Source organism: Myotis brandtii, unplaced genomic scaffold (assembly GCF_000412655.1).
Source record: "Myotis brandtii unplaced genomic scaffold, ASM41265v1 scaffold382, whole genome shotgun sequence".
Classification (NCBI taxonomy): Eukaryota; Metazoa; Chordata; class Mammalia; order Chiroptera; family Vespertilionidae; genus Myotis; species Myotis brandtii.
In genome coordinates, this window is record NW_005364671.1 from 153,354 (window position 1) to 170,354 (window position 17,001).

Sequence of the window (17,001 nt, forward strand, 5' to 3'; positions counted from 1 at the left end):
TATTTTACTTCCGCACTGCGCCTCCTCTGAGTCTCGGTATGCTTTTCTCTTTCCTTCTAGTTGTAGAATTTCCACTCAGCCAGCCTTCCTGTGGTTCTGGATGGTGTCTGTTCCGTCTTTTAGTTGTATTTTTGAAGTGGTTGTTCGAGGCAGCAAACTCCGGTGTTTACCTATGCTGTCATCTTGGTTTCTCCATCGAGAAGATTACTTTCTATTCCTAGTTTATTGAGTATTTTTTATCATAAATGGGTCTTAAATTAATTTTATCAAATGCTTTTTTGGTTTAGTGATTTTTGTTTTTTATTCTTTTAACATGGTGTATACATCAATTGATTTTCATATGTTGAGCCAACCTTGCATTTCCTGGAATAGATACCCCCTATTCCTGGCATATAATCCTTTTGTTGCTGGATTTGGTTGGTTAGTATTTTATTGAGGATTTTTACATTTATATTCATAAGAGACATTAGTCTATAATTTTTTGTGATATCTTGTCTGGTTTTGGCATTTGGGTAATATTGGAATCATAGAATAAGTTAATATATTCTTGTATTTGAAAAATTCTCCGTTTTAAAATCTAGTGACATAAATCTCAATAGCTATAACCCACACATACACAAAAGTTCTTTGGATTCCGGGTAATTTTTAAGAGGATAAATATCCTGAGATCAAAAAGTTTGAGAACCACTGGTTTAGGCTAAGAGACATGCTCTAGGACCAAAAATTGGGACCCTTGTTTCTTGTTAGTCATAAACCAGTCCCATTTGTGTCATTTTAGGCAAGTCATAAACTCAGGGTGCCTCAATCTTATATAATAAAAGCCTAATATATAAGTGTCCGGTCATCCGGTTGGCCATTCAACCAAAGTGTAATATGCTAATGATATGCTAAGGCTGCTCAACCGCTCACTATGACATGCACTGACCACCAGGGGGCAGACAGTAGACTGGTTGACCAGTTGCTATGACGTGCACTTACCACCAGGGGGGCAGACACTCTGACTGTCAGGTTAGCTTGCTGCTGGAGTCCAGCCAATTGGGACTGAGTGAGATGGGCCGGACACGCCCTGGAGCCCTCCCACGGTCCCTCCCGGGCTGCTCAACCTCCTGCATCCCTCCTCAGCCCCGATCATGCACCAGTGGGGTCCCTTGGCTTGGCCTGCGCCCTCTGGCAATCCAGGACCCCTTGTGGGATGTCAGAGAGGTGGTTTTGGCCTGATCCCACAGGCCAGGCCGAGGGACCCCACTGGTGCATGAGTTCGTGCACTGGGTCTCTAGTAATATATAAAATAGAAACACAACAAGACTGTGTTAACTTCGCAGATGCATAAAATAAATGAATACTAGATATATATTAGCTGATGCTGAATCATAAAAATATATTTTTAAATTGAAATATTTATAAGAGCTTATGTAGGAGCTTGTGGTATTGTTATGTGACAGTATCTTGAATTGTGTCATATAGATAAAAATTTGTTTGTATTTGGAACTTGTATTTAAGCTTTATGTGACAGTATCAGTTTTCAACCAGTGATTTTTATACTTCTTTAGGAAGGCATTTCATAATAACTCTGTAAAGCCTTATAAACCACTCACCAGATATCTTCTCTCCCCTCATTCTTGTGTTCCTTTTTATATTTTTGGGAGGCTATAAACCACTCACAGTTACCCTCTTTATATTTATTTTTCAGAGGTATTGGATTAGAAAAAAGGTTGAGAACCACTCTAAATCTTCTCAGGGATGTACCTTATTTTCCTCACACCTGTTTCCTCAAGGCCAGGAAACCAGACCCATATTTTTTATACATATTGTCTGTTTATTCTTCTAGTCTCCTGTAAAGTTCCTCTTTTTTTTTTTTAAAAAAATGTATTTTTATTGATTTCAGAGAGAAGAAGGAAGAGGGAGAGAGAGAAACATCAGTAATGAGAGAGAATCATTGTCTCCAGCATGCTCCCCACTGTGGATCGAGCACATAACCTGGGCATGTGTCCTGACCAGGACTCGAACTTTGACCTCTTGGTTCATAGGTTGATGCTCATCCACTGAACTACATTTGCTGGGCTGAAATTCCTCTTTTTTAAAAACTGGTTCCCTGCTGTCTGTATATCTAATGCTGTTTGTTTAGTTTAGGAATCTGTAGATCACTCTTCTTTACTCACTGATACTTTGGTTTAATTCTTGACATCATATTGGGCAGTTGGGAGCATTACATTTGAACCTCATCTAGCACCTTAACTTTATTTTTTCTTAATTTTTGTATTGCAGTGATATTCAAGTATACTTTTCTGGACATACCTAATCATATGGTTTGAAAATGGTTCTACTTCCAACCAAAATCTCCTAAATATCTATATGAGCATTTTTCTTGTTTCTTTAGTTTTCTGATTTATTCTTTATCTCTCTATATGTCGTCTCTCTTTGGCTTTATCCTTCCCCCAACCAGTACCATTACTGTTGTGTTTCCTTACCCTATTGAAATATTCATTGTCAATTCCCTGCTTACTATGAATTTAAATAGCTGCAAATTGTATAAGCTAGTAGACTGGTGTTTTATGTTTAGTTAGCTTCTTATCACAGCTTGACAGTGTTTTAGATTTCTTTCCTGCTCCTTGCATTTGCTGTTGTTTTACCTCTGTCTTAAGCCCTCTGCTGCCCTCTGCTTTTCTCACTCAGTTTCATAGAACAGTGTTATAAAATCTGTATTCCTTGCACTTCTTTGAGATGTGTATCGATAGGTGGTCTTGGCAAAAGAGGCTCCTTTAGGCAAATGTTGTAAATTTATCTGTCAGATTTATCATGCTCATTAGCATATTGAGGAGTCTGAAAGGTCCTCTGGAAAGCAACCCATTTAACTTTAATACAGCTTCTCCCTCTCCCCAACTTAACCAAAATTGCTTGTGATAAGGCCCTAAATAACCTCCTAATGCTTTTTACTATTATTGGTAATTACTGTCATTTACTTTACTAACTCATCTCCTTTTCTTCACCACTATGTGCTCCTGTTTTACTGAAGTTAACCTAAAACAGAAATTATGCCACTCTTCTGCTTATAAATAAACTAGAGGCCCAGTGCACGAAATTCGTACACTCGGGGGCGGGGGGTCCTTCAGCCCAGCCTGCACCCTCTCGCAGTCCAGGAGCCCTTGGGGGATGTCTGACTGACAGTGCCACGGGGAGCAGCCTAAGCTGACAGTCGGGACATCCTTAGTGCTGCTGTGGAGGTGGAAGAGGCTCCCACCACCACTGCTGTGCTCGCCAGCTGTGAGCCCGGCTTCTGGATGAGCGGTGCTCCCCCTGTGAGAGCGCACTGACCACCAGGGGGCAGCTCCTGCATTGAGCGTCTGACCCCTGTTGGACAGTGTGCATCATAGCAACCTGTTGTTCCGCCGTTGGGCTGAAACCAGCTCTCCGACATCCCTGAGGAGTCCCAGATTGCGAGAGGGCGCAGGCCAGGCCGAGGGACCCCACCGGTGTACAATCGGGGCCAGGGAGGGATGTGGGAGGTCGGCCAGCTGGGAAGCGACTGCGGGAGGGCTCCAGGGCATGTCTGGCCCATCTCACTCAGTCCCGATAGGCTCACTCAGTCCCAATCTGCCCCAGCGGCAAGCTAACCTACTGGTTGGAGCATCTGCCCCCTGGTGGTCAGTGCCTGCCTGCCTGATAACCCTAACCGCTCTCCCCTGCCTGCCTGATCGCCCCTAACCACTCTGCCTGCCTGCCTAATCCTAACTGCTCTCCCCTGCCGGCCTGATCCCCCTAACTGCTCTCCCCTGCCGGCCTGATCCCCCTAACTGCTCTCCCCTGCCGGCCTGATCCCCCTAACTGCTCTCCCCTGCCGGCCTGATCCCCCTAACTGCTCTCCCCAGTCAGCCTGATCCCCCTAACAGCTCTCTCCTGCCGGCCTGATCGCCCCTAACTGCCTCTGCCTTGGCCCCGCCACCGTGGCTTTGTCCGGAAGGACATCTGGAAGGTCATCCGGAAGATGTCCGGTCTAATTAGCATATTACCCTTTTATTAATATAGATTTCCTATGTTGCATATAGATTGGAATTCTTGTATTTTCTTTGTTTCATTTTCTTTTATATTAACTGTGGTACATCACAATCATTTTCCTGTTAGTTGAAATTCTTATTGAGTAATATGTTTTACTTCTAAAATTCCCTTGTTTTGACACTTACTGCCATAATTACATTAGAACCTCCTTAACAAGCATTTGGCTATTATTTACTAAGTGGGCTTTAATTCTTTCTCATATAGTTTTCAGAGCTTAAACATTTTTTTACTATTATTTCAATTTGAGAACAATTTTTAAAAGTTTTTTTTAATGTCTCATCAAATTTTAAAAAGTGACTTTGCATTTTAAATAACAGGTTTTTTTTTTTTGGTTTGTTTGTTTGTTTGTTTGTTTTTAATTCAATAGATTGGTTGCTTGCCTAAACTGGATTTGAAGCAGTTCAAACTACTGGAGATCTGCTATTTTACAATATCACAATTGGAAAGAAGCAGCTTTTCAAATAATGGAAGAGTCTAAGACCTCTAAAAATGAAAATCATGAACCAAAGAAGAATGCTTGGGCTCTTTCTGAAGAAAGCAAAACAGTTAAAGTTATAACTAATCAAACTTTGAAAGCCAGAAATGATAAATCCATAAAAGAAATTGGGATCAGCTCCCCAAATAGGAATAGTAGTAAAAAAAATAAGCAAAATGATATTTGTATAGAAAAAACAGAAGTTAAATCATGTAAAGTAAATGTTGCCAATATTCCAGGCTCCAAAGATTTGGGGTTAGTCCTTCGAGATCAAAGTCATTGCAAAGCAAAAAAGTCACCTAATTCACCTGTGAGAACTGAAAAGGTACCTGTTTCACAGGCAAAAGTAGAAAAAGCATCCAGTTTACAGGCAAAAGCAGAAAAATTGACAAAGTCACCTAATTCACCAGTGAAAACAGAAAAGGCACCCAGTTCACAGGCAGCAATAGCAGAAAAGGCACTTAGTTCACAGAAGAAAGAAAAAGCACCCAGTTCTCAGATGAAATCAGAAAAAGTTCCCAGCTCACCAGCAGAAGCAGAGAAGGTGCCCAGCTCACTGTTGAAAGAAAACATAAGGCAGACAGAATTACAGCAGATTGGAAAAAAAAATCCAAGCTCTTGTACTTCTCTTGACAAGGTGAATATTGATGTAGAGGGAGAAAAATCTGCTCCGGAAAACTCACCACGATCTCAGAAGCAACAAACATCTACAGATAATACTGGTGATTCTGATGATAGTGCGTCAGGAATTGAGGACATATCGGATGATTTGAGTAAGTACAAATTAGATTATTCCACAAGTCTTTTTTGGGGGTGGGGATTTTCCTATATTAACATTCTTTAAATTATCCCCATTATTATTTTAACCACTTTGAAATTCAGAAGAACATTAATAATATGGCTCTTTAAGCTAAAAAAAGAACTTTACATTTATTATAGTAGGTAAAAAGCTTGTGCAAATATACATTTAGTGGCTCCTGTAGTCAATATAGTCAGTATGTTTCCTCCCCTCCCCTCCCCTCCCATCACCCTTCCCTTCCCTCCTCTCTTTCCCTGTCCCCTCCCCTCCTCTTCTCATACTCTTTTTAGATGATCCTGGTAATATATTGCTCATTTATTTATCAAACATGTGATGTATTGAGTTGTTATTATGTGACAAGCATGTGTTTATAATGGAAAACCAAAAATACCAACCAAAAAAGAACAATTCTTCCCCCCCCCATCACAGCCCCAGACCTCAAGAAAGCTTCTAGTTAAATGGGGGTAATACAGATAAAGTGGTAATTTAGTTGTGTCAAAAACTTGAGTTGAGAATGCACATGATTTAATAGAGATTTGGACTTTGGGTTGAAAAAAATGCATGATATAAATGTGAGATTGCAATGTGACTAGAACAGTGAATTGAGGGGAAAAGTGCAAAAGTTGCATCTGAAAAGTACACAGGAATTGGAGATAAAGGGTCTTTTAGGACATTATAAAGAGTTTGGACTTTATTAATGAACTAGAGGCCCGGTGCACGAAATTGTGTGCAGGTACGGTTCCTAGGCCTAACCTGCGATCAGGGCCATCTTCCCCAGCTGCCGGCAGCCGGTCTCGCCCCCTGCCGCCATCCACCTGGGTTCCCAGTTTGCCATTGGGTGATGGGAGCCTGACAGCCGGTGGGGAGGGACCGAGAGGCCCGCTGTTCCCGCCCACTCACCAGCCCCACCCCCACCGCGGGTCAGCCTCTGTGTGTGGGGGGGCGGGGGCCTTGGCCTGGTGCCACCCTGGTTCTCCATTCGCCATCCAGCGATCAGAGCCTGCGGGCCGAGGGAAGGGACCAAGAGGTTGGCCATTCTGCCCACTCGCCAGTCCCGCCCCCCCACTGCCACCCACCCCGGTTTCCTGTTTGCCATCCGGCGATTGGAGCCTGCTGGCCGGGGGGAGAAACCAAGAGGTGGTCAGTGCATCTCATAGTGACTGGTCGAGCGGTCGTTTTGCCGTTATGGTCGCTGGGCTTTTATTATATAGGATGTTTTGAGAAGCCATTGAATAGTTTTAAGAAAGATAGTGCTGTGTATATATTTGGCTACAGTACAGCAAATTCTTTGACAGGAACAGGGCTGGAAGCAAAGATTGATTAGGACACTATTGCAATTTACTTGAGAATTATCATTGTAAAGTTCATTTTCTTCTGGGATTTTAATCTGAGTTTTAATTAATTGTTTGTAGACATTATCCTTGTCTTTTGAGTACTTTAATTCTCATTTCGTCTAGTGATTTTTCTTTGGCAGTCTTTTGTAATACTTCTGTGGCTAAAAGAATAAAGCCTTTTCTTGATGTATAGACAAAAAAGAAAAAGCTACTTCTAAATCATTATTTGCCACACTTTGTGAAAGACTGGTAAAGAGTTCAGAAAAAGCTTCTTTTTATTTATGGTAGTATACACATAATGTTATATTGATAGACCATTTAAAAAAACTTAGTAGTATCTTTAGGTATATAAGAAAAAATAGGAGAGAACCAAGATGGCAGCATAGTTAAATGCCAGTATGCGCCGCCTCCCACAACCACATCAGAATTACAACTAAAATACAGAACAACCATCATTCAGAACCTCCTGAAAGCTGGAGAAGTAAAGAAGAAAGCACATTGAGACTGGTAGCTGGGCGGAGGTGCAGAATGGGCTGGTCTGACATCCACATGTGCCATTTTTTAATCGGGAGGGAGATAGTCTCTGTGGAGGCTGCCTGTGAGAAGCAGGTGATCCCAGCCGCACACCAGACCCCCAGGGTAGGGTTTCAGAGCTGGGAAGAGAAGAGTCCATAATTTCGGGCTGTAAAAACCAGAGGGGATTGTGGCTGAGTGACATGGAGGCTGCTGGAGACCCAGGTGTTCCTGTTAAAGGGCCAGCACACGAACTTACTCGGACTTGATCTCTCTGAGCCAAAGCGCCAGGCAGCTTTCGGGGACCGAGACACATATGGGGAGGAATTAGACTGTCTGGCATCGGGGCAGGAACTCAGGGGTGGCTTTTTCCCGACGGAGATGCTCACAGGGGTCATTGTTCCTGTGCTAGGACATCCCCCATCACAGAGCTGGCTGGCAGCCATATCTGAGTTCAATCAGCATGGTGGTCAGTGTGCTCCCACAGGGAGAGTGCTGCTCAGCCAGAAGCCCTGAGCTGGGTTCACAGCTGGCGAGTGCAGTGGGGGTGGTGGGAGCCTCTCCTGCCTCCACGGCAGCGCTAAGGATGTCCGATTGACGGCATAGACCTGCTCATCGCATTGGCTCACCGCGGGCCTATGCCATCAGTCAGACATCCCCTGAGGGCTCCCGGAATGTGAGAGGGTGCAGGCCAGGCTGGCCCCCCCCCCCCCAACTACACGAATTTCATGCACTGGGCCTCTAGTTTTATATAAATGGAATCACACAACATGTGACCTTTTGTGTCTGTTTTTTTTTTATTTAGCACAATGTTTTCAAGATTCATCCATGTTGTAGCATGTATTAATACACCATTACTTTTTATTGTGGCCCGGTGTATAGATTCGTGCACATTGAAAGGAAATTAATTAGAAGAAATATTTTAATATTGCTATTTGCCCTTTATCTATAACAGAAGTTTCAGAGATGAAAGAAAATTAGTAAAATGTATATGAAAATAATATATAAGTTGATTAATAAGCAATAACAACATGATGTAACAACAAAGACAGGATATAAAAACATTGATAAAAACAATGACTGATAAATTGATTAAATTTATTCTAATATCTTCCTGTATACCACATTAAGAGTAAAAACACTTTCAGAGTGCTTGACTAATTTCCCTTGTGATGAAGTATTTACAACTTTAACGTCAAACGCTCTTCGAAATCGAGAGAAAGCAACATATAACTGACCATGTCTGAAAATGGGTTCAAGTAGGAATATTCCTACTCTGTTTATAGTTTGTCCTTGTGATTTATTAATAGTCATTTATTAATGAAAAAGTTCTGCAATTAGATGCTGGCATCACGGGAAACTGTCTTCGAATTAATTTAAATGGGAGGCCAGTGTCATATGGGGACAAATCAATTCTTGGAATCAGAACAACCTCTCCTTCCACAGATCTTGTTAATACTTCAGCTTCTATTATCTTAGGTCACACTCTTTTGATAATAAATCTAGTACCATTACAAAGACCCCATTTACTATTAAGATTTCTCAGCATGATGATTGCATCTACTTTCAGTTTTAATTTATGGCACAGCATTCCCGAAGGAATAATACTATTAAGAAATTTTATGGGAAAATTTTCCTTTTCAGCATCATCCATTGAATCGCTGAAATCATCACATAGGTGTGAAAATCTCCATCGAGTATATCCAAAATTTCTTCATTTAATTTATGAACGTGTTCATTTTTTGGACAAAGAATCGTGCATTTAGATATATTTTTAATATTATCTATAGATACACTATTTCCAAAGGTAGCTTCAACAATAGATCCGTTACAAATCATTTCAATAATATCCATTCCGAGAGCTTTATATGTATTGCACATGCGCGAGTCCCCATTTATTTTTAAATTGCCAGTGTGCATCATATGTACTGGCTGGTCGGTCGAACAGTCGGACAGACATACGGTTTGTCACTTAGCCTTTTATATATAGAGATAATAAGATTTACCATTTTAACTATTTTATTTTTTAATATATTCTTACTGATTTTAGAGAGGAAAGGAGAGGGAGGGAGAGATAAAAACATCAATGATAAGAGAGAATCATTGATTGGCTGCCTCCTGCACGCCCCCTACTGGGGATCGAGCCCACAACCTGGGCATGTGCCCTTGACCGGAATCGAATCCGAGACCCTTCAGTCCGCAGGCTGATGCTCTATCCACTGAGCCAAACCAGTTAGGGACCATTTTAACTATTTTAAAGGTACAGTTTAATGTAATTAAGTACATTTACAGTGTTATACAACCATCACCACTACCTAATTGCAGAAATTTTTCATCACCCCAAAAGGAAATCCATTTCCCCCTTGCTGCAGCCTTAGACAACCAATAATTGGCTTTTTGTTTCTGTGTATTTTCCTATTCTAAATATTTCATAGAAATGGAATCCTACAATATGTGTTGTTTGTCTGGCTTCCTTCATTAAACATCATGTTTTAAAAATTCATTCATGTAGTTATAGCAGTACTTCTTTCCTTTTTAATGCTGATGCTATAAACTGCATTGGTTCCTCTCAAAATTCCCATGTTGAGGACCTAATTCCCAATGTGATTGTATTTGGAGATAAGAGCTTTTATGAGGTAGTTAAGATTAAATGAGGTCATAAAGCTGGGGTCCTAAGCCGATAAATCATGAGGCCTTATAAGAAGAGGAAGAAGAAGATCTTTCTCAGTGTATGCACCAAAGAAAGGCCATGTGAGGTGACTGTCTACAATTCAAGGAGGGAGTTTTCATCAAACACAATCCTGTTGGCACCTTGATCTTGACCTTCCTGCCTCCAGAACTGTGAGAAAACAAATTCCGGTTGTTTAATTCCATCAGTTTGTGGAATTTTGTTTTGGCCGCCTAAACTGACTAAGACAGCTGAATAATATTCCATCGTATAGATATATCACATTTTATTTCTTCATTTATTTAGTGACTAGAGGCCCAGTGCACGAAATTCATGCACTCAGGGGGGCGGGTTTCTCAGCCTGGCCTGTGCTCTCTCTCAGTGCAGGAGCCCGTGATCGATTGCCCCAAAGAGGTAGGCCCTGCCCACCCATCCGGGGCTCCTCGATGGATTGCCCCAAAGAGGTAGGCCGGAGTCGGGGGTCCCGCCTTTGCGCCACACGGAGCCGCGGGACCTCCGGCCTCACCACGCAGAGCTGCGGAACCGCCAGGCCTCACTGCGCGGAGCCGCAGGCTCTGCCTCCACGCCACGCATTCAGCATCAAGCCCCTGCCCACCCGTGCACGCCCGCTGCGCACGCAGCCTCCTGGTGATTTCTTGTTGTGGTGTGAGGGCGTCACGGCGTGAGGGCATGACGACCACATAGGCTTTTATTAATAGGATGGATATTGGGTTGTTTCGACCTTTGACTGTTGTAAATAGTGTTGCTATGAACATTCATGTGCAGGTTTTAGTTTGAATACCTGTTTTCAACTCTTCTTTTGTCAGAGTGTTAATACCTTAAAAACTAGTGTTCTGTGAAACACAGTTTGGGAAATTATGCCTGATGTTATTTAATTTTGATGTTGATTTCAGGAAATTAAATAATTTGATTTATTTTTGACTTTTAAAGAAAGATAGCTTTCTCTAATGCTTCATATTGGTAAAAGTGATAATTACACAGGATTTGCTGGTGTGACTTTGGAGATGATGTGTCTCCTACCACAAAAGCAGAGAATAGGAAGGCAAACTCTTTCATAAAGATGTTACAAAAAGTGATTCAAACATTAGAAGTGTTTAACACTAGGTTAAACTAAGTGTTTCTTAAATTATTGTCATACAGGGCAAGTTGTACATTTAGAGACGAAGGTTAGAATATTATATTTCTTGCTGCTATCCTTTTTCATGAAATCTTGAAATAAGACTAGGATTTTACCTTTTCTTTTACATTTCCATCATAAAATTATTACTAAAAGACTAAATTATTTTTCCAAATATTAGGACACAGTTGCAAATTGTTCACCTGACAATTTGTTTTTATTGATTGAATTTTTTCAAAAGATAGAAAAAGAGAGAGAGAAACATTGATTTGTTGTCCTACTTATTTATGCATTCATTGGTTGATTCTTGTATGTGTCCTAATAAGGGATTGAACCCGCAACCTTGATGTATTGGAACTACACCGTAACCAGTTGAGCTTCCTGGCCAGGACTCTCGACAATAATTTAAAAAACACTTAGCTAACCTAGTGAGACTTGTAATGTTTGAAGCTAGAATTTGCCTTCCTGTTCTCCGCTTTTATGGTAGGAGATATATCACCTCCAGAGGCATACTATTTCTTCTTTGTCCAGAAAATTAGTGCTGTCAAAAGGTAAAATTGACCATCAGATTTCTTGTATCTGGCATGTAGTTGGCATTTGAGAGCAGAATGGAGAGATTTGTTGATTATCTATAATCATTTACTTTTAGGAGTGCTTTTAGGTACATCCAAATTAGTTTATTCAGCACACTTTAATTAAGTGTCATCTCCGGTGTAGGCATTGTATTAAAATACTAGAGGCCTGGTGCACAACATTCGTGCACTGGGGGGATGGGGGGCCCTGAGCCTGGCCTGTGTCCTCTCGCAGCCCGGGACCCCTACTCCTTACCGCCCACCTGCAGTGGAGGCGGGAGAGGCTCCTGCCACTGCCACTGGGCTTGCCAGCTGTGAGCCTGGCTTCTGGCTGAGCAGCACTCCCCCTGTGGGAGTGTACTGACCACCAGGGGGCAGCTCCTGCGTTGAGCATCTGCCCCCTGATGGTCAGTGAGCATCATAGTGACTGGTCGTTCGCCCTTTGGTTGATTTGCATATTAGCCTTTTATTATATAGGATAAAGAATATCAGCTGTTTTCTGAAACAGGTGACAAGCTGAATTTTGCAGGACAGGTAAACATTACTAGTTGACGTGGAGAGGGTCTTGATGGTGGAGTGAAAAGCGTATGTAAAGATATTGAGACTTGAAGTAGCAGTGATCCATTCTAGCATACGTGGTACGAATGAGGTAAAAAATGTTAGGGTAGGATATAAGGTTAGAGATAGAGATAGCATAGCTCTCTTTCTTGAGGTCTTAGCTTAACATTTCAGAGACACTTTCCCTGACTCTCATATTTAAAGTTGGTCTTTCCTTTATAGCACTTACTACAGCTTGGAATTACTGTATACTGTTTACTGCCTTCATGAGTGTAAGGACTGTGTATAATATGCTAAAGAGTTTATGTTTATTCTGAATGCTTTGAGAAAGTATTTTAAGCAAGAGAATAACATGACGCAATTAGTATTTTAAAAAATCAGACTTGTGGTGGAACCTACTGTGTATGTCAGGTACATACATATTGCTAGGTGCTGGGAATGCAAAGATAAAATCACATAACCTATGCCTTAAAGAGATTACAATCTATTTAGGAGACTAATAAAAAATATGTATCAGTGGGTTTAGTGAAAGCAAAGAAAGAGGAGCCTGGTGTGGGTTTGTGGTCTGGAGTATGTATGTTCTTTTAGCTGCTAGTGTATAATGCTAAAGTTGCTAAAGTGACTTAGTTCAATGACTAATCTTTGGTATTTAAAAGAGTTTTTTATTATATTAGCCTTAAACACTAAGTCTCAGTCACATCTATCTCTCTCTTTTTTAAAAAAATATATATTTTATTGATTTTTTACAGAGAGGAAAGGAGAGGGAGAGGGAGAGGGATACAGAGTTAGAAACATCGATGAGAGAGAAACATCGATTCAGCTGCCTCCTGCACGCCCCCCACTGGGGATGTGCCCGAAACCCAGGTACATGCCCTTGACTGGAATTGAACCTGGGACCCTTCAGTCCGCAGGCTGACGCTCTATCCGCTGAGCCAGACCAGTTAGGGCACATTTGTCTCTTGATAGGTAGGTTTGAAGAACAAGATAGGATAGGCATTTGACCCATGAAGTAGATTTTTCTTTGTGAATTTCTATGCCATGTATTATATCTCTTACTTACATTTTCATAGGTATGCCAGCTTGTACAACTAAGGAAAGAATATTTTTTCTGCATGTGTATAAATTGAATGTCTGTTTTGCATTCATTTTTTTTTAATTGACCAGTTCTAATGACGACAACTAAGTGATTGCTTCCTTTTCTAGGTAAAATGAAGAATGATGAATCTCATAAAGAAACTTCTTCAGAGATGGACTATTTAGAAAATGCCACTGTGATAGATGAATCTACATTGACACCGGAGCAGAGGCTAGGCTTGAAACAAGCAGAAGAACGCTTAGAAAGAGATCACATCTTTCGACTTGAAAAAGTATACTATGTCGTTTTAGTTATTTGAAGGAAATGCATGTTTCATAACTTTTCTTTGCCACGTATAGCTCTTGTTATTTTTCTTCTATTCCTAAGGCAGAAATAACATTCATCTTTCCATACGTCTTTCCTTTCTTCTTCTCTCCTTTCCTTTCTCTCTTCCCTCCCTTTGTTTAGCAAATCTTACATCTGTGAGTCTGACTTTATTTATTCATCCCCAGAGGTTGATGAACTGTGGCCTCTTATTTATTTTTTTTTTTGGTGTGTTTTGTATTTTTAAATTGTGGTAAAATACATTTAGCCCCTTGTTTTATGGGTTTTTTTTGGGGGGGGGGGGATGCAACCATGCCCATTTGTTTACCTATTGTCTATGGCTACTTTTGTGCTACCATGGCAGGTTGAGTTGAGAGTTGCTGCAAAGAATATATGCCCCGCAAAGCATAAAATACCTACTTTTTAAAGAAATCATCACCTGAGGATATTTTTTTCATTGCTTTTCAGAGAGAGAGAGATATGATAGATGATGATAGATAGATGATAGATAGATAGATAGATAGATAGATAGATAGATAGATAGATAGATAGTGGGAGGGAGGGAAGGGAGGAGGGGAGAGAGAGAGTGAAAGAAACATCAATGTGAGAGAGACACATTGGTTGCTTTAAGGGCAAGGACCAGGTATGAGCCCTTGACAGGAAATCGAACCTGAGACCCTGAGCAACACTGGCCAGGGCAAAATATCTTCTTTTTACTAAAGCATAAAATTTACCATAATATTACTTTGTCTCTTTCTGAAAGAAGTTTGCTGACCCTTGATTTATGTACTCATCAAATAGATACTGAGTGCTTGTTATGTTCTAGGTAATGAGCTAGGCATTGGGAATTTATTTGTGAAAATGGCATAGTTTCTGTCCATTCAAAGTTAATACTTTATTAGAAGTGACAGAAACGAATTAGAAAATACTACATGATGTTCTAGACTTCCTCCATTTCCCCTTGCTTTTATTCCCCTCCATATTTATTGAACATCTATCTATCAGGAGTTATTCTAGCCATTGGTATCTTGTTCCTGAGTACTAATTAACTTCTTAACCTAAAAATACACATTCCTAGCCTTACTAAAAATACTGCTAGGTATTACAGGAATGAATAGTAATCTACTCTGTTCACAAATTGATGCTTGGGGCATTGTGAGTATGTATACAAGGAAATAGGTCTTCCTTGATAAATAAAAAAGAAATGGTATGATTTTGTATAGTTTAGAAAAATTAGGTCATAGCTAAATTGAAGAAGGCAATTATGAGTTACAGTGGGGCCTTGACTTACGAGTTTAATTTGTTCCGTGACGGAGCTCGTAACTCATATTACTCGTATGTCAAATCTTAAAGTGAACGAGTGAGACATGTGATGCTGGGCTGATGTTGTGGCGTTCACTGTGACGTTCGCTGCGCCAACTAGCGGTGGGGTATCTGAAGCTGGCTCGTAACCCGAATTTTAGCTCGCAACTCAAAGCATAAAATCGGCTCGTATTTTGAAAAACTCGTTAGTCGAGACACTCGTAAGTCAAGGCCCCACTGTATTAATAAACTTATGACGGAGCAGTCACCCTTTGAAAATAAAAAGAAATTTAAGGAGTAGAGTTTAGGCTGTGCAGCTAGTCTCACCATATCCTAGTTAGAATTCTTTTTTTGCAATTTGCTGTTTTACTTAGTTCTATCTTTCCTCTTTCTCTTTCCTAAGCCTAGATTTAGTAGCTATTCTGGCTCTGCATTGTCAAGATAAACATTGAGTGCCTTTCATATGCCATGATATGGTGATAAAAAGTTGAAATGGGATATTGTGACTTTTTTTTTTTAAATATATTTTTATTGATTTTAGAAAGGAAGGGAGAGGGATAGAGAAATAGAAACATCAATGATGGGAGAGAATCATTGATCAGCTGCCTCCTGCATGCCCCCACTGGGGATCGAGCCTGCAACCCAGGCATGTGCCCTTGGCTGGAATTGAACCTGGGACCCTTCAGTCCGCAGGCCGACGCTCTATCCACTAAGCCAAACCAGCTAGGGCATATTGTGACATTTTTAAAAACCTGATACTGCTCCTCTAGGAGTTTACTAATTAGAGAAAGACATATAAGCAAACCATAATAATAGTAATAATAACAGTATTGTTTGCAAATGGGATCTTGGACAAAGGAGTGACCAATTTGAGTTGGGATATAGAGGTACAAAATTGGGGAATGCTTTATAAGAAGGTGACATTTGAACTGAGTCAGAAGGAGTGATTAGGAGTTGACCCAATGGGTTGGGGAAGGGTGGTGTAAATAAATTATATGGGACGTGTAAAGGAAATGTGAAAAATGTGTTTTCAAGAAAAATAAACAGGACTGGATGGGAAGATACATAGGATACAAAGCAGAAAAAATCAGTTCTTGGGAGAAGGAAGAAGTTGGGGTGGAATGGATATTTGATGATAGTAAGAAAGAATGGTGTGGGGTGAAAGAAAAGCTTTAGAGCATGAAAACATTTTATTTGTTGTTGAGTTTAAACAGCAATGATGTAAAGTCATTGTGCCAATACCAGCAGAGATGTCTATAATCCCTTTTCTTTCTGGCACCTTTGTTTCTCAAGCCTCCAAAACCTTTTGTTTTCAATATAGTATTCTCTTTTTAAAACAAAAACATTTTTTATTGATTTCAGAGAGGAATGGAAGAGGGAAAGAGATGGAAACATCAATGATAAGAGAGAATCATAGATCGTCTGCCTCCTGCACACCCCCAATTGGGGAACAAGCCTGCAACTGGGGCATGTGCATGTGACTGGAATCAAACCTGGGACACTTGAGTCGGCAGGCTGACATCCTATCCATTGAGCCAGATCAGCTAGGGCAATACAGTATACTCTTAGTTAACATTTTTCTCTACCATCTTTAGACACTCATTAAGAACTAGAGGCCGATTGCACAAAGATTCGTGCAAGAATGGGCCTTCCTTCCCCTGGCTGCTGGCACTGCCTTCACTCTGGCCTGGAGCCGCCTTTCCGCCTTCCCACGCTGCCCAGAGGCCCGGAGTGGCTGGGGCGATGTGGAACGCCTGTGTCATCGCAAGTGTCCTGCCCCCCTGCCGTTCAGCGCCTGTGTATGCAAATTAACCTGCTAGCTTTGTTGTGTTAATTTGCATACTCACCCCTGATTGGCTGGTGGGTGTCGTGAAGGTACGGTCAATTTGCATCTTTCTCTTTTATTAGTGTGGATATTCTTACCAACTTATTTTTTATTTCATCAGGTCCTTTTGTTCACAGTATACTCATAGATTATCTAATTGAGTAAAGATGTGATTTTTTAAAAATATGTTTTTATTGATTTTTAGAAAGGAAGGGAGAGGGAGAGAGAGAGAGAAACATCAATAAGAGAGAGACATTGTTCAGCTGCCTCTTGCATATCCCCTGCTGGGGATGGAGCCCACAACTCGGGCATGTGCCCTGACCAGTAATCAAACTGGTGACCTCTTGGTGCATGGGTTGACACTC

At 40.9% G+C, this 17,001-nt stretch overlaps 1 protein-coding gene across 7 annotated transcripts in view; it reads left to right on the forward strand.

Annotated features, from left to right (window-relative positions):
* ZCCHC11 (zinc finger, CCHC domain containing 11) overlaps window positions 1-17,001 on the forward strand; it is a 157,802-nt gene that overhangs the window by 75,813 nt on the left and 64,988 nt on the right. For all 7 annotated transcript variants that reach the window (XM_014544781.1, XM_014544780.1, XM_005872464.2 and 4 more), the window contains 2 exons: window positions 4,421-5,301; window positions 13,314-13,477. In XM_014544781.1, coding sequence (XP_014400267.1) covers window positions 4,518-5,301; window positions 13,314-13,477 — 948 coding nt within the window. In that variant the 5' untranslated portion in view covers window positions 4,421-4,517. Of the gene's footprint in view, window positions 1-4,420; window positions 5,302-13,313; window positions 13,478-17,001 lie in introns of those variants that run through there.